The sequence below is a fragment of the Schistocerca serialis genome, chromosome 5 (genome assembly GCF_023864345.2).
Source record: "Schistocerca serialis cubense isolate TAMUIC-IGC-003099 chromosome 5, iqSchSeri2.2, whole genome shotgun sequence".
In the NCBI taxonomy this organism is placed as follows: Eukaryota; Metazoa; Arthropoda; class Insecta; order Orthoptera; family Acrididae; genus Schistocerca; species Schistocerca serialis.
Genome location: NC_064642.1, coordinates 515255422 through 515280214, shown reverse-complemented (window position 1 = coordinate 515280214; position 24793 = coordinate 515255422). Strand labels below are relative to the sequence as shown.

At 40.4% G+C, this 24793-nt stretch overlaps 1 protein-coding gene across 1 annotated transcript in view; it reads right to left on the bottom strand.

Annotated features, from left to right (window-relative positions):
• Positions 1–24793, bottom strand: part of LOC126481656 (juvenile hormone acid O-methyltransferase-like) — a 127003-nt gene that overhangs the window by 50999 nt on the left and 51211 nt on the right. Inside the window, exons 3-4 of the mRNA XM_050105574.1 lie at positions 23936–24068; positions 23577–23724 (exon numbers count right to left, since the gene is read on the bottom strand). Of these exons, the coding sequence (XP_049961531.1) occupies positions 23577–23724; positions 23936–24068 (281 nt within the window). The remainder of the gene's footprint in view (positions 1–23576; positions 23725–23935; positions 24069–24793) is intronic.

Below are 24793 nucleotides of genomic sequence, written 5' to 3'. Positions count from 1 at the left end.
ATCTTCGAAGTCGTTTAGCCAATGCTTGTAATTTCTGCTTCTTTTCATCTAATTGCTCTATCGCTTCTTGTGAGATTTTACCTAACCTTTTTCGTTTTTTGTCTGATATTTCATTTCTTATAAATTGTGTTAGCTGTCCGATGTCTTTCCTCAGTTTTTCTGTTCGGATCTGTAGCCTGTGTTGCCTTGCTGGTTTTGTGGGTTTCTTCTGTGTGTTGGTTGGTTCTGATCTCTGCCTCGTGTGTATATCTAGTGTAGTGAGTGCTGCTATATATACCAGTAGTTGTAACTCTTCCATAGTTGTGTTTCCATTTATTTTGTTGTGTATGATTGTGTTGATAGTTTTTATTGTTGTTTCGACTTGTGGGTTATTTGGTGGTCTATGCAAGAATGGTCTAATGGCTTAATTTGTGTCTTTGTATTCTATATATGTTAGCTGAAATTTTTCTTCTATATCTAATATCTGTGTCACTTTGTGTTCTATTTGTGCTTGTTCTGGTGGCTGCCTTAAGATTTCGTTTTCCTCTGATTGTTTAATTGGTGCGTGTTGTTCTTTGCTTGTTTGCTCTGGGATGTTTGAGTCCATTACTGTATTTTCTTCTTCTTCTGATTGCACATTATTTTGTTCCAGTATCTGTTGTACTCGTTGTTTGATGTTTTCCAATTCTGAGAGGGGTATTCTGTTATTTTTGATTATTACATGGATCTAATCAGCTAGTCGTAGTTCTGTTAAAAATTTTAATTCTCGGTATCTGGTTATAAATGTTGTGTATACTTATGATCTGCATCCAGTTGTGTTGGTTCCTGAGTTTGTTGGTTGGTAATAACAGAGCATGAGGTGTCGATTAACTTCATCTGACCATCTCATCCTCTGTCCCTGTTTTCCTTCTGGAGTGGTTGCAGGAAGCATATCCTGCAAAACACCTCTATTTTGATTTAAATCATTTTCCGTGTGCCTAGCAATGTTTAGCGGTTAACGTATTTTGTTATAAGCTTTATGCTTGTCTTTCACACGTATGCTTAACGACCGTAATTCAAGGCTACTATTGAATTACGTCTGCACAACTTCAAATAAATTTAGCAAAACAGAGCATTTGCAGTCTTGGTTTTAAGGGCCATCGCAATTCATTTCGAGTAAGTAAGGCCGAAGAAAGATTTTCACTTAACGAAAGCTGATTTCCAGTACTTGTAGAAGTGTGGTTCGAACTACATTTAAAAAAATCGAATAATCATTATTATATACTTTTGGCTGAAGTGAAGCTAGAAATTACACTACGATATTTGACATCAGGAGGTTACATCTTTGCAATATTTAGGCCTATGTCACGCTCTGGAAACAAGGATTTCAAAGTTTGTGTGTAGTATGAAGGATCCTATTTATGATGTAATAATCATCGATTTTAATCCTAACATTTTCACTCTTGCACCTCAAACACTATGACATATGATACTCATTCTGTACCGAATTTTGGGAGCTATGCCTCTTGAAAGTCTACTCTAAGACACTAAAATAGTGATTTCCCTTACTAAAAGCTGCACATAATGTGAAATAGCGCTGCCACTAATACCTTCTTACTTTCTTTCTCAAATCCACTGGGCAAGTCTTTAAAGAGTATTTAAGATTCCAGTACTACACTGATTATGTGAATATATGCCAGCATTTCATTAATTTTCGCCATTATTAGAAAAAAGTGAGCTGCTGTGAGACTACAAATTTACCTTTTACTGATTCAACAATACTTGCTTAATCACACACGAATTTTATCCATGCATCATGTAATGGAAATATCATGTACTTTCACCACGTAAGTTCACCATTATAAGCTCATACCCTCACTGGCAGACACTTTGTATACCGTAGTAGCACATCCTACCACTTTAGCGAAATAAAACATGCTCGAAACATCGCGTTTTGGAGAGATCTTTAATCCGGTGGATAATTTTTGCTACTTGGCAGAAAAGTAACTAATGATCGCCGAAATGGAGAGGATATTAAATGTAGACCGGCAGTGACAAGGCAAGCGTCTCTGAAGAAGAGAAATTTGTTAACATCGGGTATTTCTATGGAGTGTAGCTTTTCTTTTTGTCACCAGTCTTCTGATTGGTTTGATGCGGCTCGCTCAGGAAATCCTCTCTTGTGCCAACCTCCATCTCAGAGAGCATTAGAAACGTACGTCCTCAATTATTTGCTGGATGTATTCCAATCCATGTCTTCCTCTACAGTTTTTTGCTCTCTATAGCTCCCTCTAGTACCATGGAAGTCATTCCTTCATGTAGTCACATATGGAAGTGGAACATGGACGATCAACAGTTTAGATAAGAAGAGAACGGAAGCATTTGAAATGTAGTGCTACAGAAGAATACTGAAGATTCAATCTTGTAATAAGAGGTATTTAATAGAATTGGGGAGCAAAGAACTTTGTGGCAGAACCTAAGTAGAAGAAGGGATCATTTGGTAGGACACGTTCTGAGACTCCAAGGTTCAAATGGCTCTGAGCACTATGGGACTTAACATCTGAGGTCATCAGTCCCCTAGAACTTAGAGCTACTTAAACCTAACTAACCTAAGGGCATAACACACATCCATGCCCGAGGCAGGATTCGAACCTGCGACCGTAGTGGTCACGCGGTTCCAGACTGAAGCGCCTAGAACCGCTCTGCCACCTCGGCCGGCTAGACCCCAAGGGATCAGCAATATAGTGCAGGAGGGAAGTGGGGGGGGGGGGGGTTTAAAGTCGTAGAGGGAGACAACGAAATGTATACAGTAAGCAGATTTAGAAGGATTTAGGTTGCAGTAGTTACTCGGAGGTGGACACACACTCACAGGAGAGAGTTGCATGGAGAGCTGCATCAAACCAGTTTTCGGACTGAAGACCACAACAAAACATCACCGAAACTCCGCATTTCCGTACGAACGCGTAAAAATGAAAACATCAATGCATCATTTTAGCTTCATAGGTAGCAGACCTTCTGGTGCTAATCGGTGGTGGGAGAAGGAAAGTGGCATCACAAAGTTAAAGCGTTTTTAACTTCTATGGCATGGCGTTTCCGCCTTCACCTCATACAATCTTAACACTTATCTGGTTATTCCAGTAACTGAAGACAGAGCGTACAGCACTCACCACTTTCTTTTCGAGACAGAGATAGCTCCTTTACACGCATTCGGCAGCCTTTTAATAGCAAACGCCTCATGGCAGCTCTGGTCTCCAGGCACAGAGACCTTACGGTATCCACACCACACAGGGAGGTTGAACTCTAACCTACTTCATACATGAAACAGATACTAACCTAACATAACCTCCTTGCCCCAGCAAAGACTGACGGGAGAGATCGGATGCACCGTGACCAAGCTGTCAGTGTATCCTGCCGGGCGACCTCTGGCGATGGCGTCAGACGTCCGTTGCCGATGGCACTGTGAGCGCAGCGTAACGGACAGCGTCTGTGCCACCGAAAAATAATCACGAAATCCACACCATTGACTTCTAGGTAATTCCCACATAAAGGAAAGGGAAGAAAACTTCCAAAACGTATGAGCATTATCTAGGAAGTAGCTTCCATAAGGCTATAAATAAAGTCATTAAATAGTCCTTTGTTGTTACGTTGCTGTTCAGGTTTTCTGTAGACGTAGACAATGTACGAGTTTTCAAAAGGAGCATCGTAGTTACCAGTTCCACTTTTGAGCAACAATAGTATTTTTTGAGTAAGAGTGCAAGGTGAAACTTTCATGATAGACAAAGTCCTCAGCTAGTAGAAGAGTACAGAAAGCTGGTGATAGAATTGGTAAAACTGTCAATACACGATATTTGAACTGACACACCGGTTTCTGCATCTTTTAAAGAACGTTCTGCATCAGATCGTCAGTAAACAATTAATGCCTCGCACTTTCTCTGTTCGTTTGGCGTCGAAAACTCCTGTCTGAGAACCGCAGATGGTTTTTTGGAACTTTGCTTTTGCGACGCGATCCGGAGCAAGAAGTCTTACATTATACGGTATTGCCAATTGACAGCTGTCTGTAGTATGAAGACAATTCCAATATAAACTAAACGAAACTGTTTAATAAAGTTTATGGCCACTGCTTTTGGTACACTGATGGAATTTTATTTTTAGATTTTATGGAAGCAGGAACAAAATTTTGGAAGATAGTGTGAACCATCATGAGAACTGAGGCAAGCCATCCTCAGCAATGTCAGTGCCGTGGCTCTGCAGTTGTTAAATACGAACTGTCACTGCAGTTAAAAAAGAACGTTTTTAAACACCAACCTTGTAGGCTGAATTGCCTCCAAGTACACATATTCTCTTTAGACAAGAAAAACATAGCACAGCATCATGGACTGAGTGATATCGGGAAGTTTGCACAAGGGCTTGTCAGAGTAAGAAAAGGTCGGTCGCGAAATGAAAAGCACAGCAGATTTACTTTTTTATATTTTTTTGCAGCAGTTAGCTACGTCCTCCAGCTACTTCTCTACATTGTCGCTGATCCGACAGACATCTGTGGTAACGCTGTACTAACTTTCCAATGAAGGGTCTCTGCATGAGCCTCTTCATGATTTTGCCATACCACACAGCTTCATTTGTTTTCCTCTGGCACTTCAGTTTTTGCTGCAAGTCGTCTCTTACCCTAGATGTAAAGAAGAAAAGCGAAAACAGTGAGCAGCTGAGTATTTGTGGTGGGCACAGTATACTATCCACACTTTTTAACATTTCACTAGGTTATTGGTACATGTCGGAGCCCCCACACGCATGTTTGATACATTTAAGTGCCATATTTCAATGTATCTGTTCTTTCCACTTCTTGTCCGACCAGTTGAATGTACTCAAGGATTTCATTGTGTAGATCCGTGGGAGTATAACAGTGTGCCACTGTGAGAACAGCCAACTGTAGGAAACACCTACCAGGTAGCATCGAGGTTTCTGTTTGCCTTTGACGAACCCTTTGTATAGGTTGGTACCACAATAGGGGTTCCTCTGGCCACTTCCGTAGGTACGGGGAGCGATTGTGGTTCGAGAGCTAATGCTCGTGGAAGTGTTCCGTACGATGCGAAACGGGTGAGAGACACTGACGGTCAGTGTGCCATGTTGGTGAGAAGTTCATGTGTTTTACATACGTTTTTGAAAGCTAGTCAACGTAAATGATTCCTTTCATCGTTCATAGTTTATTAACGTGTGTGACGAATTTTACTTGCTAATTCGCGAATTTTAAGTGCTTTAAAATCCAGGGACGGTGTAGGCTATGTACAGTTGAACTGTTAAACACGTGCAGCCGTGTTGAGTTTATTGGTATTCAGTTCACTTTGTTTAGTATCCCCTTCGCGAGAGCATATATATTTCGTATGATTTCCGTGATTTTATTACAATTTTGCGCAATTCGTCTCACTTGATAACTTTCTTTTTGCACGCTTTTGTTTGTGAGGACCACGTGGTCGTGATCTAATGAGAAAGTCTGCAGTGTCAAGGCCAAAGTGATCTTACGCTGTAGAATATCTGAATTGTGATTCTTATTTATACTTCATTTTAATAGCAATTAACTTTAATAGAAATTTCACTCATCCCGCATGTTAAAATCAAGGAAACAACCCCTCTTGCTACCCACGTGTGCTGTGGTCAAGGTTTTTAGTTCTTTTTCTTCCCGTTAGTCTCTCCAGTGCGTGTGAATGTATGTGTTTATGATTAAACCATCCTTTGATCATTCCTCTTCCATAGTTCGTAGACCTTGAAGGGGACTCTGAAGTAAAGTTCTAGGTTTAATTAACATGCGACGAAGTAGATTGCAGGCAACAGCAACCATCATCATATTACTCACTGTATATATACACTCCTGGAAATTGAAATAAGAACACCGTGAATTCATTGTCCCAGGAAGGGGAAACTTTATTGACACATTCCTGGGGTCAGATACATCACATGATCACACTGACAGAACCACAGGCACATAGACACAGGCAACAGAGCATGCACAATGTCGGCACTAGTACAGTGTATATCCACCTTTCGCAGCAATGCAGGCTGCTATTCTCCCATGGAGACGATCGTAGAGATGCTGGATGTAGTCCTGTGGAGCGGCTTGCCATGCCATTTCCACCTGGCGCCTCAGTTGGACCAGCGTTCGTGCTGGACGTGCAGACCGCGTGAGACGACGCTTCATCCAGTCCCAAACATGCTCAATGGGGGACAGATCCGGAGATCTTGCTGGCCAGGGTAGTTGACTTACACCTTCTAGAGCACGTTGGGTGGCACGGGATACATGCGGACGTGCATTGTCCTGTTGGAACAGCAAGTTCCCTTGCCGGTCTAGGAATGGTAGAACGATGGGTTCGATGACGGTTTGGATGTACCGTGCACTATTCAGTGTCCCCTCGACGATCACCAGTGGTGTACGGCCAGTGTAGGAGATCGCTCCCCACACCATGATGCCGGGTGTTGGCCCTGTGTGCCTTGGTCGTATGCAGTCCTGATTGTGGCGCTCACCTGCATGGCGCCAAAAACGCATACGACCATCATTGGCACCAAGGCAGAAGCGACTCTCATCGCTGAAGACGACACGTCTCCATTCGTCCCTCCATTCACGCCTGTCGCGACACCACTGGAGGCGGGCTGCACGATGTTGGGGCGTGAGCGGAAGACGGGCTAACGGTGTGCGGGACCGTAGCCCAGCTTCATGGAGACGGTTGCGAATGGTCCTCGCTGATACCCCAGGAGCAACAGTGTCCCTAATTTGCTGGGAAGTGGCGGTGCGGTCCCCTACGGCACTGCGTAGGATCCTACGGTCTTGGCGTGCATCCGTGCGTCGCTGCGGTCCGGTCCCAGGTCGACGGGCACGTGCACCTTCCGCCGACCACTGGCGACAACATCGATGTACTGTGGAGACCTCACGCCCCACGTGTTGAGCAATTCGGCGGTACGTCCACCCGGCCTCCCGCATGCCCACTATACGCCTTCGCTCAAAGTCCGTCAACTGCACATACGGTTCACGTCCACACTGTCGCGGCATGCTACCCGTGTTAAAGACTGCGCTGGATCTCCGTATGCCACGGCAAACTGGCTGACACTGACGGCGGCGGTGCACAAATGCTGCGCAGCTAGCGCCATTCGACGGCCAACACCGCGGTTCCTGGTGTGTCCGCTGTGCCGTGCGTGTGATCATTGCTTGTACAGCCCTCTCACAGCGTCCGGACCAAGTATGGTCGGTCTGACACACCGGTGTCAATGTGTTCTTTTTTCCATTTCCAGGAGTGTATATTCATGCATACAATTACATTTACCGATCTAATAAATGTTCTTTTGCGACAATTTCTGTTTATGCTCTCACTGCAAAAATTCCACTTCATGTTTCATCCAGCTCTAATGTACGGCAGATCCTTCTGCATTCCGTTTTCGCGAAAGTTTTATTGAGGCCATACTTTACCCCCAATATTCAGATGAACTGTAAACATACCTTTCACCAATACCTTCGTCCAAGAAAGCAGCCTTATGCTTCTTCAAATAGTTTTCTACACTGGACTGCAGCCCGCTCTCTGGGCAAAATGTTGTCTTCATAGCCAGCGGTTTCTCGTGACCAGAGGTGAAAATCAGAGGGAGCCAAGTCTGGGCTGTGTGGTGTGTGTGATCAAACAGCTCTGTGGGTGGGTCGTCATTGCCCCTGAAGTGTGCCACCATGAAGACAGAAATGCGTGACAATTACGTTATGTAGTGCTGCATGAGATTAGACGAAATCTCTCGGAAGACACTCATACTTGGCGGGGTGCACTGTTTTCCAGGCTGCTTCTTGCGCTCAATGTACGCTCGTAACTGAGAAGAGTGACGTGACGCTATCTATAGGCATAGTCGATACACTGGCTCATCTGTGCTGAACTTCAGATTTTCACTGTGGTTTCCATGTCGCGACCGATCGTTTCGTACTTTCCGAATAACCCACGTTATTTATGCAGAGGGTATTCGTCAACCAGTTAATTTTAGTCCTTACATAGCATGATCAGCCATTGTGACCACCTACCTAATCGACGGATGTCCTCTTTTGACACACAACAGCGGCGACGCGTCCGTGTCGAGGCATGGAAGTAGTGAGGTCTTGGAAAGTCGTTGGAGGAAGTGTACACCGCATCCAAACACACGCACACACGCAAAACACACACACACACACACACACACACACACACACACACACACACACACACACACGCACACACACACACGCACACACACGCAAAAAACACACACGCAAAAAACACACACGCAAAAAACACACACACACACACACACACACACACACACACACACACACACACACACACACACACACACACAAAAAAAACACACGCAAAAAACACACACGCAAAACACACACACGCAAAACACACACACGCAAAACACACACACGCAAAACACACACACGCAAAACACACACACACACACACACACACACACACACACACACACACACACACACTAGTTACCTAATTCAAATAAATTCCGAGAAGGAAGGCCACATCCTAGCTATGTTCGATTGGGTTCAGATCTTGTTAATTGGAAGGCTGACGTATCAATTGGAGCTCGCCACTGTGTTCCCAGAAATACTCAACCACACTCCTAGCCCTGCGATATGTCCCATTACCTTTTTGAAAAATGGCACTACCGTCAGAAGACAAGATCGTCATGAAGGGGTGTCCGTCGTCTGCAACCAGTGTACGAAACTCCTCGGGCGTCGTGGCGCCTTGCACGAGCTCCATTCGATACATGAATACCCATGTGAGCGTTCACCAGAGCATTGTACAGCAGCCGCCAGTTTGTCTCCGTCCCGCAGTACAGGTGTCAAGAAACTGTTGCCTTGGAAGACGACGGATTCGTGCCCTCTCATCGGCATGATGAAGTTATCAAGATTCATTGCATCATGTAACGCTCTATCACTGCGTCAACGTCCAATGCCGATGGGTATGTACCCATTTCAGTCGAATCTGCCAATGTCGTGGTCCTAAAATTGGCACATGCGTGGGTCATCGGCTGCAGAGGCCCATCATTTGGAGTGTTCGGTGCGTTGTGTGTTCAGACACGCTTGTACTCCACCCAGCATTAATGTCTGATATTAGTTCGGCCATAGTTCGCCGCCTTTACTGGTTTAGCAGTCTGTTCAGCCTGCGACGTGCGACATCTGTCATAGGTGGCCGCCCAACCCAACGACGTCTAGACGTGCTTTCACATTAGTTTCGCTACCTGTTGAAGACACCACAGCACTCCTTCAACACCCGGCAAGTCGTGCAGTTTCCGAAATGCACGTGCCGAGCCTCTGGGCCATCGTTATTTATCCTCAGTCAAACTGACAGATCGCACGCCTTTCCCATTCCACACACGGACAGCGCGCTCGCTGATACTACATGCACCGTCCATGTGTCTGACTTGCAGTCGTTCCTCACCAGGTGACGCTGATGTCGCATGGACGAATATATCTAGATACGAGGTCGGTCGTCATAATGTTCTGGCTGATTAGTGTACGCTACATACAAATTTTATTTTTTCCTAACTCAGGGAATAAATTAAATTCGCCGCGCTTGACTGACGCAATTCTTTCCATCAGTTCTTTCAGTGCATTAGTTTTAGTTTCTGCTTGTTCATATCAGATGGCATCATCTCCTTAAAGAAAGCTCAATGTCGGCGTGTCTTCGAGAAATAAAGTTAATTTCAGTTTGCGCTCAGTAATTTCGGATTAGAATTTGTTTAGAATTGCTGTAATATGTTAACGTACCACAAAATATCGAGTAAGTGATCATTTCATCACATTAATACAATGACTCATACCGATGAAGCCTTGGACTACATTTGGCAACGACCTGTACTTTCATAATTTTTAGATGTTTTCTGCGTATTGCACGTATTTCTGTTATTTTCAGTTAACTATTATTCACTATTAACAAGTTCTAAAATTTAATTTACTATTCCCGTTTTGTCCCAGAACAAAGTGCTGACCACCAATACAAACTTTTCGTTCATAGAAACTAATCTCTGGACTGAGGAGTTTAAGTGGTACAATAACGGTTGTAATGGTACTTTGACTTCCGCAACGTTATAATTTACGATCGCGCACGCAGAAGAGCGCTGCGCCAGCGACCGATTTTATAAATAATTTTGTTCTTTTTTTACTTTTGCGTAGTTTTTTTGTTTTTAAGAACTGTTGGATGTCTCTCTCTCTTGTCTTGATACGAAAGACGTGTATTTTTCCGTGATGTGTTGAATGTGCTTTTGGTGAAAATTAAAATTACATAACAAAGCGATGTTGTTTCAATAGCTAATGAGGAGAAGATAATAAAAGGTAACACTACAATTGGCGTCCTGGTGACAGGACTTGCAATCTTCGGATTTGATACAAGTGCAGTTTGGATTTGATACAAGCGCAGTTTGGATTTGATACAAGTGCAGTTATTAAAAAATTTGGACATTTTATCTAATGTTAACCACTTAATAGCATCAGAAAATGAATTTGGACTAAGTCTCATTCATTTCAATTGTAATGTTACGTGCATGAAATTTACAACAATATTGTTTTCATTGTTATTAATTTGTGTTAATTTTCACTTTCATGCTGAGTAAATTAATTTGGTAAAAAAAGGGAAAAGGATAACGTTCCATAAAATAATTTGCACGGACGCGGAAGAAAAATTTTGGATTGAAAACTGTATATTTGACGCTTCATTTGCAACATAAGACTGAAAAAAATTGGTGAGTACAGAAATTTACCTTTTTTTCCGGTTTCAAACAGCGATCTGTACTTCCTTTATTCCGATCCATTTATTTCGAAATTATTTTTTCAAATTGTAGTTAAAATTGATTTACTACTATTATTGGAAATGGTAAGTGAAGAGCATATTCACAGTCATTTATTTGTGAGAGGGAAATTTCAGTACCAGTTTAATAATTCAATTTCTAATTAGAAATCATATAGAAATATCCGTTTCCATAAGAGAAATTTCAGATTTCAACATATCGTATTTAAAAAAAACTTTTTACCATTGGAAAATTTTATTTGCAATTAATTATGAAAATCGCAAGATGGACGCTAGACGCGTAGAAATTGTTTCCGTGGACGAGCTTAGTGAAAGTGACACATTGCAAAACATGTCCGAGAGTCAAATGAATATTGAACTTAGTAGGGAGGATGTTCAAGACATAATTTTACCGGATCGATTAAGACAACAACCCCTATATTTAAACAGATATACAGGCGAATGGAGAGTGAGTACTACGCGACAAAACGTGACATTGACAACGTCAACTTCAGAACCAGACATCAATCAAACACGAAAAAATGACGAAACTAAGACACAGGACTCTGACATGCTCAACCAGATTCTGAAGTTACTTGGCGACCAAAACAGAAAATTTGACAAAAGATTTGACGCTTTAGACGAGAAAAATGAAAATTTAAAACGTGACATTGGGAAATTTGACACTAAATTCGATGAACTGACACGGGACATAAAACAAAATTTTGAAAAACAATCGAGACAAATTGCCCACTTGACAGAAACCACCAGTAGTCTTGGAAGGAAATTTACTGACTTATCAGACAAGGTTACGAGACAAGAAAAGGTATTTGTGGAATTCAGTGACGAGACAAAAACTGACTTACAACGATGTGATGAGAAATTGTTAACAGTAGTTTTTGAACAACAGAAAACCAGTACCCAAGTTGACGAATTACGACAGTCACACAATTCCGTAAAAACAAACCAAGAACACTTAGACCTGACGATTACAGACCTTTCAGACAGATTAAATGATGTAACATTGGAGCAGAAATCCTTACAGGAAAAGTTAGAAAAGCTTGAAGACAGAGCAGATGTAGCATCTTTAAAGAATGACACAACTCTAGCAGAAAAACTTGTACATGAATGCAAATTATGTGATGATTATTTAGATGAGAAGTTTGAGACAATGACACAGATCATTTTAGGTAAGACAAAGGAACAAGTAAAGGGAGAAACAGATAATATTCAGAAAGAGGTACGTAAACTTAAAGAGAATGTAATACCAAGTTCGTCAGTGATACCAAAACCCATAACAGACAACCAAAACATAAATGAGAATCATAATAATGCTAGACCCAGCACACAGCCGAAAATAGAATTACCAATGAGTGACACAAATCCCAATGAACCATTTTCAATGCTACCACAAGATCAAAATTACTATCAGACATCACCACATACTATGCACAGTTTGATACAAAATACAGGACCCATAATACCATCGGGAGTAGCTGATGAAACATTAGTACGACATGGATACTTTCAGACATTTTCATGTGATGAGAAAGACAAAGTGCATCCGATTGTTTTCATCCGCTCTTTTGATGGTATTTTCCCGAGACATTGGTTAGAAGCCGATAAAATTCGATATGTTACAAATTTGTTACGTGGAAGAGCAGCTAAGTGGGGAGCAGCAATTAAAAGACGATGTTTAACGTTTGAACAGTTTGAACAAGCATTTCTTGAGGAATTCTGGTCGATCACAGAACAGCAAAGTTTAAAACGAGAAGTATACAATCCAGAAATTTACAACCCGAAGAAAGAGACTTTATGACAATGCTTTGAACGCTACCTAGACAAAACATTATATTGGACAAAACCAGCAGATTTACCAGATGTAATTAGAACACTTAAAAGCCACTTACCATTTCCTTACCGTGATGAATTAATAGGAGTGTCCGACGACAACATAAAGAATTTTTTCAGTTATGTTGATGAGATAGATGTTGTTTACAGAGATGAGATCAGGAATTTCAATCAATTGTATCCAATCCATCCAAGCAATTCGCGTATGCACAACAGAAATGACAGGGGCTATTGGAATCCGCCTCCGACACCGCAACAAAACACCCAAAGAAACAATTCACACTACAGTGGGACAAATCCATTCAATATTAGGAGAAACAACTCGCAGCATTGGCAAGGAAACAGTAATTATTACTATAATGGTTATCCGAACAGTAATTACAATCAGAACAATAACAGTTATATTCAAAACAACAACAGAAGAAGGAACCGAAATAATAGAGATCAAAGAAGAGAGGATAACAGGTACCATCCAGGATATTTTCAGAGAAACAACATCCAAACATATATTGCAGGAATAACAGTAATGACAATACCAGTTACAGTCATGGGCGAAATAATGTATGGGGAAATCACAATGGACAACCGCCACGACACATGCAATACAGCACCCTCAATTTGTACCTAATGAAACTCCCGATGCGACGCGGGGTAATGCCAACAACCAAACAGCTGATACTTGGGTGACGCACGACAGAAATGTAAATATTATTGAGTTGGGCAATTAACCCAACCCGCAGCAACAACCTAATTTGCCAGAAATCGAACGACGACCTAGCTAAGCGCTCGATTTACGGTCAATAGGGAGCAGAGCGCAACGGAACCAACGATTTGTTTTCTCCGATATGATGACAGTAAGAAAATAGAAAAAGAATTATATCAGGATGTAGATTTTAATAGTACCAGTAAAACAAAGAAGATTATTCAGGCTATGACACGAGTTATGATTGGTAGTTATGAAGTGGAAGTAATGTTAGATACAGGAGCAGCAGCAAGTGTCATTTCAATGTCCTTATATAATGAACTCAAACAAATAATGAACATACAAACATTGCCAGTACAGAATTGTCACATTATAAGTGCCACCGGTAACAAATCAAAGAATGTGAAATTTCAAGTGCTAATTTACTTCACATTTTCAAATATACCACTCAATTACAGTTTTCTGGTAGTAAACAAATTAGTTATGCATTGCATATTAGGAATTGACTTTTTGAATGAATATCAAGCAATCATAGATTTAGGAAAAGGGAAATGTCATTTAACTGTAAACCATCAACAACTGACAATAGAGTTAACACAGGGTAAAAACTTAACAGTAAACAAGGTAAATTTGAACAGTTACATTTTGTGTATCCACCAGCAATAAACATATGTGATTTAACTTTTAATGAAGCTGTATCTCGGGGAATTAAACCTAATGATTTATATGAGAAATGCACAGAATCTGAATATCTGACGAAGGAACAACAACTTGAATTACTTGAAGTTTTGCAGCAATTTGCTGAGGTATTTGTGGAAAAACCTGGAATTATTAGAGGCTATACTTATGAGATGGATGTTAAACCACACAAAACATACTGTAGAACATATTATAATATTCCTTGGTCAAAGAAACCCGCAGTTTTGAAAGAGATTGAAAAAATGCAAGCTTGGGGTATCATTGAAAGGTCACATTCACCATATTGCAGTCCGATACTAGCAGTTAATAAAGAGGATGGTAGTGTAAGGTTAGTGCTGGACGCACGAGAAATTAAGAGTTATAATTCCAATCAACACACGACCTATTGATTTGGAAGAACAACTTTTAAAATTTCATAATGTACAGTATTTAACCAATATCGACCTCCGCTCATCATTTTGGCAGGTGAACCTCCATAAAAACAGTCGTAAATACACTGCATTTCTATGTGAGGGACGTAGTTATCAATTTTGTGTTCTACCCTTCAGTCTACGAGTGAGTGCTGGAGTATTTATTGAAGCCTTAGATGCTGTTCTTGGACCACAATTGTTATCGCAAATCACAGTTTATGTTGACGACATTGTCATTGCAACCACTACTTAAGAAGAACATGTAAATCTTTTGAAGCAACTTCTGACTAAATTTTGTGACGCAGGTGTCACTATCAATTTATCAAAGACAAAATTAGGGAGGAGAGAAATCAAATTCCTTGGTCACATCATATCAACTGAAGGCATTTATCCAGACTCAAGAAAAATTGATGCAATAAAGAATTTTCCATCCCCACAGAATCGTAAACAACTCAAAGCCTTTCTTGGTCTATCTTCATTCTTCAGGAAATCTGTACCCTACCACCTTCTTAACAGTCCACATCTTCTATCTTTACTCAAAAGAAATAATATTTGGAAATGGACAGAGTTCTGTCAGACAGATTTTGAAGCGATTAAGAATGCTTTAGTTAATGCACCGTTGTTATGTCATCCTGACATGACGTCAGACTTTTGCCTAGTAACAGATGCAAGTTCCTATGGGCTCGGAGAATTTTTATTCCAAATTCATGTAGAAGATGAACAAACAGTCATCAAACCTATAAGTTTTGCTAGCCGCACGCTCACTGAATGCGAAAAGTCATATTCAGTGACCGAGCGCGAAACACTTGCCATAGTATGGGCGTTTCGCAAGTTTCGCTACTTTCTATGGGGAAAACGTACTAAGCTTTATACTGATCATCAAGCTCTTTCTTTCCTGCTATCATGCAAGTTATTACATCCACGTCTTGCACGCTGGTGTGCATCACTACAAGAATATGATTTTGATATTATATATATAAAAGGAGAATCCAACATTATAGCCGATGCTCTATCACGTTTACCACAAGGCCTACAAGAATTTTCAGATGTGACAGAACAAACATCAGATTTTAAAATTTTACTCATGTATGACGGTACATTTGCACCTTACTACAAAAACATGTACAGGAAGTTAGCCATATTGCAGGACAATGATCACAGGTGGATCCAAATAAAGAATAAATTACGTGCAGGAACAGACCCACATCTTGAAAAATATTACACGTTACACAAAGAAGTATTATTTCACCGACGAAACCCTGAATCACAGCATTGGTGTGTTTGCTTACCTGAAGCTCATGTTGATGATTTTATTTTATTTACACACAGAACTTGGGGACACTATGGTGTAACCAAATGTACAGATAAGATTATACAATATTGCTATTTTCAAATTTAAGGCGAAGAGTATTGAGTAATATTAGGAAATGCATCATATGTCAGAAAGCCAAATATTCTAATCGCACAAGCATGAATGAATTGCACCCAATCATACCTAAGAGGCCATTACAGCTAATTTCTTTAGATATTGCAGGACCCTATCCACAAGCACGTGGAGGAATGAAATACATCCTTGCTGTGTTAGATGTTTTCACAAAGTATTTAAAATTATATGCTTTACGTTCAATTTCTGCCACTGCTATTACCAGACGTCTATTAACAGATTATTTTGTAAGAATAGGGAAACCTGAAGTTATGATCACGGATAATGCAGCATATTTTACCAGTTTAAAATGGAAGACATTTATTGAAGAACAGAATGTTAAACATTTTTTAATTTCAAGATTTCACGCAGCAGGAAACCCAGTAGAAAGAACATTTCGAGAATTTGGACAGTTTATGAGAACACACACACCAGAGAAGCGCACAAAATGGGTAGAATACCTAGCACCATTTGAACAAATAGTGAACAATTTAACTCACATTTCTACTGGATACACACCAACTGAATTAATTATGGATAAAACAGAAAGAAATGAATGGACAGACCCTCTACCTAAATTTACAGCAACAACTAATCATGTTAGGTTAGAAGAAAAGGTAAGACAAGCTTACACAACATTATGTGACAAAGCTAAGGAAAGAAAGCAGAAATACGACAGAGGTGTCAGGAAAGCCCAAACATTTCAAGTTGATGAGTTAGTTTTACTAAGAACACATCCTAAACCCACAAAACTGAAACATTTAAACAGGAAATGGCAGATCTTATACTCTGGACCATACCGAATTGCAAATATTCCACACCCTGGCTGTTATTCATTAGAATATCCATTAACACATAAACCCAGAGGTCTACATCCACACAGGCATTTGAAAAAATACATACAGTAAAATGTTAGCTACTGAGGAGAAGATAATTAATATGATATACAGTTATGATGAGCCTACATTTAAGTTATACAGATACTTACAATCTAATGAATGCAAGTAAGTCTAGAAAGCAATGTGAACCATCCAATAGCTAATAAGATATTTGGTTATAAGAGGAGTTGCTATTGAGGCATATACACATTAGAGGAGGCAGAGAACTAAACAGAATTATTTTCTTTAGGAGGCGTGTGTTAATAGTAATGTTGATATGAGTGATGTGAGTGACTGAATGAGATGAGTGAATGTAATTTTAGTTTAATAAGAGGACAAATAGTAATACGGAGAGAGGTAAATGGTATATAAGATGAGAAAATGGTATTATTATTATTATTATTATTATTATTATTGTTGTTGTTGTTGTTGTAGTAAGATGTAAGTGGTGATGAATAAGAGGAAAATATATATATAATGCTGAGGAATAAGTATATGTTATTTTGTGAAGAATGAATAATGGATAGGTGAGAATGTTATGAGTAACTGAGAATATGTTGAGAGGAGAGAAACTAGATTTGAACGCTATATCACATGTACTCATGGAATACAGAATGAAAGTAGTGGAAAGAATATTATTTATTGAAAGAATGGTATGCCTGAGATAATAACTTATGTGGTGTCTTATATATTCTTATAACTAAAGGTGAAAGTATAGATTTATGTGGAAAGAATTATTTACAGCAGCCACTGTTGGAAATATACCAGAAGATTTAAATCTATAACACTTTAACACTAATCTAATGGGAACTTACAATGAAATTTTTGGAGTTATGTAGGCTTGACACTTCAGATTGGAAGAATTATTTAAGAGAACATATTTAGCAGTCGTCTAATGACATAATTAAAGCTCATCTACTGTACTGAACTAATGCGCCATTTAATAGAAAGGAGGGGTCAACAGAAACATCCGATCTCACGCGTCGGCTTTGACCCGTGACGTAAGGGTGTTGTGGTGTGTGACATCATTACGGCGCGGAGTTTGGTTTGTGAGTGTGGCGTGTTTTTAGATGTCGTGTTGTTGTTTGTTGTGCCCTCTGGTGGTATGTTCATGGTTTTCGTTTGTTTGGTGTGTTGGGCTCAGTTTGCTGTTGCTCAGTGGTGAGTGCCGTGTGCGTCTTTTTGAAGCGGAATTTGTATCAGTGAGTTAACGGTTTTGTGTGATGGTTAATGTAATGATGATTGCTGTACGTCGGGTGGGTTTGTTATTAAGTGTATTCGGTTGTGGTTTTTTGTTCAGGAATGGATATGAAAGACCAGATTAATAGTTCTCTGTTGAGGGCTATGATGGGGGACACAGCTTTAGAGCTGATTAAATTCCTTCAGCTATTTGGCTTAATTGCCGAGGTCGTGAAGTGCGGTGTGTGCCGTGAACCAATGAAATTGGTTAAAGTTCCGGCCTCTCGGACCAGGGACGGTTACATGTGGCGCTGGCGCAAAGATGACATATGGCGTTCCATACGGCGCGGTACCTGGTTCGAGAAGTCTAGGTTGGGCATGCGTGAGATTGTGCTTGTTACATATTATTTTTGTTATAGATCCCCACAGAGTTTTTGCACGTATGAGACTGGTGTGAGTGAGAGGACTGTTTTGGATTGGTATTCCTTTTGTCGTGAAGTGTGTTCGGAATTTATTAAGTACAGGGGTAAGTTGGGGGGGGCATGGGGTGGTTGTGGAGGTGGACGAGTCACAGTTTGGGAAAAGGAAGTATGGGAGGGGCAAGTCTGTGGCTAGTCTTTGGGTGTGGGGGGCTGTTGTTCCGGGGGTTCCGAATGTGTTTTTAGGGTTGTGGAAGAGAGGTCGAAAGCTGAATTAGTGGGTTTAATTGAGGAATATATAGAGCTGCAGTCCACAATAGTTTCTGATGCTTTTTCTTCTTATAGGGGGTTGGGTGAGAGGGGATTTAATCATTTAGTAGTGAACCATAGTTTAGAGTTTAAGAATTATGAGACAGGGGCTTGTACTAATACAATAGAGGGGATGTGGGGGGGGCGGTTAAGTCAGTTCTTGGGAGGGGGAAGAGGCGCTCTTCCAACCTTGAGTCTCATTTAGATTAGTACTGTTGACGGAAGAGTGTCCCAGAGGGCTATTGTATTGTTCGGGTTTACTTAAGGGCTGTGGGTAAAATGTATAGGCCGAAAGTGGTTAGTTAGGGTGGGCTGGGTAGGTGGGTGGGTGGCTGTGGTTCACGGTGGGGTGGGTGGTTTATTTTGTTGTATAGTGTTTGTTAAGGTGGGGGGAGGGAGGGGGAGTGTGTGTTTTTTGTTTTAGTTGTGGAGGATCTATTTTGTTGAAGTTTTTGTTGAGTTGTAGTGTGTGATTGAGATGTTTTTTATGTTGCATTTGTTTTTGTGGGTTTTTTATTTTGGGGTTGGGGGAGGGGGTTGAGGTGTGGGTGGGTTGGGTTTTTCTTTTGGTACAGTATTTTTACGTTGGCTTTCGTGTGTGTGTGTGTGTGTGTGTGTGTGTGTGTGTGTGTGTGTGTGTGTGTGTGTGTGTGTGTGTGTGTGATTGTGGTGGCCAATCTAGTTTGTGGGGCTGGAACTTTCTTGTGGTAAGTTCTCATTTTTTTGTTTTTGGCGTACGTGTTGTGTATTGGGGTATAGGGAAGTGTTTCATTGAAATTTGTGGCTGTGAAGGTTGGTGTTGGTATTTGTATTGGGAGATGTTTTTGAGTTACATAGGTGAAGGGTAGTGGTCGATCCTAAGTTATGGGATTGGGAGCTGCTGTTGAGCTCTATAGTTGGAGGGAAGTGTTCAGTCTCAATGTTTGGTGGAGTATGTTGATTTTTGTAATGGGAGATGGGATCGGGAGCTGCTGTTGAACTATATAGGTCGAGGGAAGTGTTCGATCCCAATTTATGGGATTGGGAGCTGTTGTAGATATATTTAGGTCAAGGGAAGTGTTTGTTCGTAATGTTTTGCGGTGTATTTTGATTTTTGTATTGGTAGATGGGATCGGGAGTTGCTGTTGAGCTATATAGGTCAAGGGAAGTGTTCGATCCCAATTTATGGGATCGGGAGCTACTGTAGATCTATATAGGTCAAGGGAAGTGTCCGATTCCAGATAATGTATTTTGTGGTATTTGGTGAGTTTTGTGATGTCGATTTTTTTCGTCATCTTGCGTGGTTTTGTAAGGTCGTGGGTGGGTAAATTTGTTTATATTTAGTTTCTCCCCACCCAAAAACCCACAATTTCCCACGCTTGTCCCGTTAGAGTCATTAGGCTTTTTGTGAAACCAGTGTGTGTGTTGTATTTCTATGTATTTTCGTCTTTATGATACGTATGCAACGATTTTATATCCGCCATATTGGAATTGTCGTTTATGGTCGTTTCCGCCATATTTGTCACGTCAAGGGTCAAAGCCGACGGGTGGGATCGGACGCTTCCGTATTTCCGTATATCCATTCTGTATTTACCTTGTGGTACCTGTAAAATTCTATTCATAAATAAATATGTGTGTATGTCTCTCCATACTGTCAGATAATCACGAATTATATAACGTCAAATATTTCATCAACATGTATAAATTTTTCTAAGGAAGTGATGAGAGTATGAACCGCAACAGAGGACTGACGTTTTGTTTTCTCCTTATTCTCCTTTCGAAAATACGGAAGCATCCGATCCCACCCAACCCCCTATAAGAAGAAAAAGCATCAGAAACTATTGTTGACCGCGGCTCTATATATTCCTCAATTAAACCTACTAATTCAGCTTTCGACCTCTCTTCCACAACCCTAAAAACACATTCGGAACCCCCACCCCCCGGAACAACAGCCCCCCACACCCAAAGACTAGCCACAGACTTCCCCCTCCCATACTTCCTTTTCCCAAACTGTGACTCGTCCACCTCCACAACCACCCCATGCCCCCCCCAACTTACCCCTGTACTTAATAAATTCCGAACACACTTCACGACAAAAGGAATACCAATCCAAAACAGTCCTCTCACTCACACCAGTCTCATACGTGCAAAAACTCTGTGGGGATCTATAACAAAAATAATATGTAACAAGCACAATCTCACGCATGCCCAATCTAGACTTCTCCAACCAGGTACCGCGCCGTATGGAACGCCATATGTCATCTTTGCGCCAGCGCCACATGTAACCGTCCCTGGTCCGAGAGGCCGGAACTTTAACCAATTTCATTGGTTCACGGCACACACCGCACTTCACGACCTCAGCAATTAAGCCAAATAGCTGAAGGAATTTAATCAGCTCTAAAGCTGTGTCCCCCATCATAGCCCTCAACAGAGAACTATTAATCTGGTCTTTCATATCCATTCCTGAACAAAAAACCACAACCGAATACACTTAATAACAAACCCACCCGACGTACAGCAATCATCATTACATTAACCATCACACAAAACCGTTAACTCACTGATACAAATTCCGCTTCAAAAAGACGCACGCAGCACTCACCACTGAAGAACAGCAAACTGAGCCCAACACACCAAACAAACGAAAACCATGAACATACCACCAGAGGGCACAACAAACAACAACACGACATCTAAAAACACGCCACACTCACAAACCAAACTCCGCGTCGTAATGACGTCACACACCACAACACCCTTACGTCACGGGTCAAAGCCGACGCGTGAGATCGGATGTTTCTGTTGACCCGGATATACAGCATGGAACGCAGCAGCAATTATCTAACAAGATTTATTTGTTTATTTATTTATTAAGTAAAACATTTATTTATATTGCTTGATACTCATGAAAGGAAGGAGATGAACTATACAAACTTTATTGGAACATGATTGACTTGAACTATATACTTACCACACTGATGTACATACTTGTAGGATCATAAGATATTTAGAGGGGCACCACTCTTAGAAACGGTAATAGAGGGGTACCACTCTTAGAAACAGCAATAGTGGGGACACCACACTTAGAAACGGTATTAGGTATAGGAACTTTTACGTTATATTAAGTTAACATGTATTTTATTTATCATATTTTATTTTGTGTAGTCCACTGTAGGGGATGACTTTACTAGTATTTATGAAGTAGTTAGCAACCATCCCATGAACCTATCCTCCTACAGAGGGCTGTCTTGAAGCTTGAAATATGTGTAAATTTTATTCCAGGGTGCAAGATGAATTTTAAGTTGAATATTCTAGCGAGTTGCCGCAATTATCTTCAAATGTTGCAAGTGTAACGGGGAAATAAAAAAAATAAAAAAATAAAAAAATAAAAAAAGAGAGCGAGCTAACAAATAAAATAAATAAAATGTATATTTCAATCTGAATGTAATGTAATTCAAATGTCAGCACAATGATATTGAATGTAACGTAAAAAAATTTACTATATTTTTCATTTAATTCTGTAACTATCTCATGTAATGATTAATTGTAAATATTTGTATATTTATGTACTTACTGTATCAAGAAATGTGTTTTAAGGAGATGTTAACGAACTGCAAAGGACTTGTGCATGTAGCACATGATTCATATAAATGGAACTGAAAATGCAAAGAAGAAACCAACGTGATGGAACACTGGTCAAGCAATATTTACGTAGTGTCAATATGCTTTGAAGTGTATGGTGTTGTGGTAGCCGGCAGGTCTTCAGGTTGGTGTAAAAGACAAGCTCATCACCTGTCGTAGGCAGTGAGGTGTTTCCTGTGCCCTCATTGACCATTTATACCCCGGTAGACGCCACCAAAATTCGACTGCTGGAGATCACAATTTCGTGTTTTCACATTGAACAAACTTTGGATTTTCTTCAAGTCACACGCCCGAGATCCAGGCAGTACACACACACACTCAGAATCCGATACTACGTTTAAAGACATTGGAGCAATATAATAGAAACATTTATTGTTCGAATTAATTCCATTGTAAACACGAATCATGTGAACTGAATTCAAACGCTGTGCTAAGCAACGATAATACGCTGCAATTCAAAGACATTAATGTTACGACTCTTAAAGAAGATACACACCAAAAAGACTGTATACAAAGACTGATATGCAAAGAGCATTATGCTCAGAAATATTTTTTGTAATATGTAAATTTCTGATTTTCTGATATATGTGTGTATCTATGTAAATTTTCTATACTGCCAGGCTCGCTTGCGGAGCGTGTCAGTAGAGGAGGCATTGTAATGGTACTTTGACTTCCGCAAAGTTATAATTTACGATCGCGCACGCAGAAGAGCGCTGAACCAGCGACCGATTTTATAAATAATTTTGTTCTTTTTTTACTTTTGCGTAGTTTTTTGTTTTTAAGAACTATTGGATGTCTCTCTCTCTTGTCTTGATACGAAAGACGTGTATTTTTCCGTGATGTGTTGAATGTGCTTTTGGTGAAAATTAAAATTACATAACAAAGCGATGTTGTTTCAATAGCTAATGAGGAGAAGATAATAAAAGGTAACACTACACGGTATCAGTCTAGATGGCTGTCGTACGGAATCTTAATCCCAAAGAAAAAATTTTATAAATGTTCTGTAATTACTCCCACATTTAATTTATATTCAAGCGGACCTCACATTCCTCGTACCCCACGTGAAACAATAATTTTGTGGATGATTTGTAACCCAATGTAATTCACGGACGTACCTCCTAATTCACTAAGCGTGTCATTAAATTATGTATTTCAGTGTAGCTTACTACTGTTATATTAAGTTACCTGTTGGTAATACTTTGTCGTAGCATTTACTGCTCCAAAAGAATGAATTTATGTACTAGAATCACCTGAATCTTTAAAGAACGACTCCACTATACTCTTACTATTCTCATTCCGTATGTGTCGTGTGTTCCGTGAACTGTAGTTCACTCACTTTTAACTTTTTGCTCATCCGTGGAAGAATAGCTGCTGTCCTCATTGCGGCATGTTTTTACGGAGAAACCAGCTTCATGCAGGTATTTCGTCAGAACGGCCACTGGATCTTCCGTTCGTACGTAAGGTGGCTCGAACTGACGGTAATCCTGGAACAGACCAAAGTTATTCTCTCTTTTATCCGGCCAGCACAAACACACAGTTAAGCTCTATTGCAAGCTGGCAGTGTCAGAGTTTTTTCTTTGGTGCGACTGACTGCATTAGGCAGCCGTTAAGTTCTATGGCTCTACAGTCCATTAGACCTAAGTATTAAAAATCATCGTGACTTCTCCACCCACTAAAACATTAATTGCAGCTTACCATCATGTAGGCACTCCAGCGAGAGGACTTGGACAGTGTTTCGAACATCATATAGATGGGACTGCCGGTCACGATGATCAGAACTGTTTCGCCTCCGGGAGACAGAAGCTTACCGATGTTCTGAAGGGCGAGTCTGCAACGAAGAGTTTCATATCTGAATGACCATGTTTGTTAAATAATTGAATTTTTACAGAGTGCATAAAATAACTAAAAGTCACATGCAATACTTAACAAAAACAATCCAAAAAGATTTATGTTAAATAATTTCATAGATGTGGACGTGGGAGGCTATTCTGTGCGAGGAGCACGAACCAAGTTCCTCAAAGCTCAAGAGCCAGTTTCTGACCTCGGTTATTAAAAAATCTATGCTGAAAATCTGTACCAACATTTGGAAGGAACTATTAAATATTATTTACAGCGTATCAGTGACAAAATACAACAATCATTTCTTCTTGTTGGACTAGAAAAATCAGTGCTAATCCAGAACTCTTGAAAAATCAGTAAGTGTTAAGCAAGAGAGATTTTCAGTCAGTGAGAAATGAACAGTACAATATGTACCCGCTACACGTTGTCATAAATAGTGTCTCTTACAGTAAAAACAAGCAAATCAAGCAAATTTCATCAACGACCCCATTATACCAAATATTGGTTAGACATATTAATGAATGTACTGCGGGCGTTCACAAAGTCGTGCAACATTTTTTCTCGGCAAATTTCAATTTACAAATGTGTGACCCCACGGAATATTTCCGCTTCAGGCCTTATCGTTTCATGATGTTCCGATACATGTAAGCGCTACACGTAGCCTTCAAAAGAGGTGGGGGGAGGGGGGGGGGGGGTCTGTAACGGAAGTGCGTT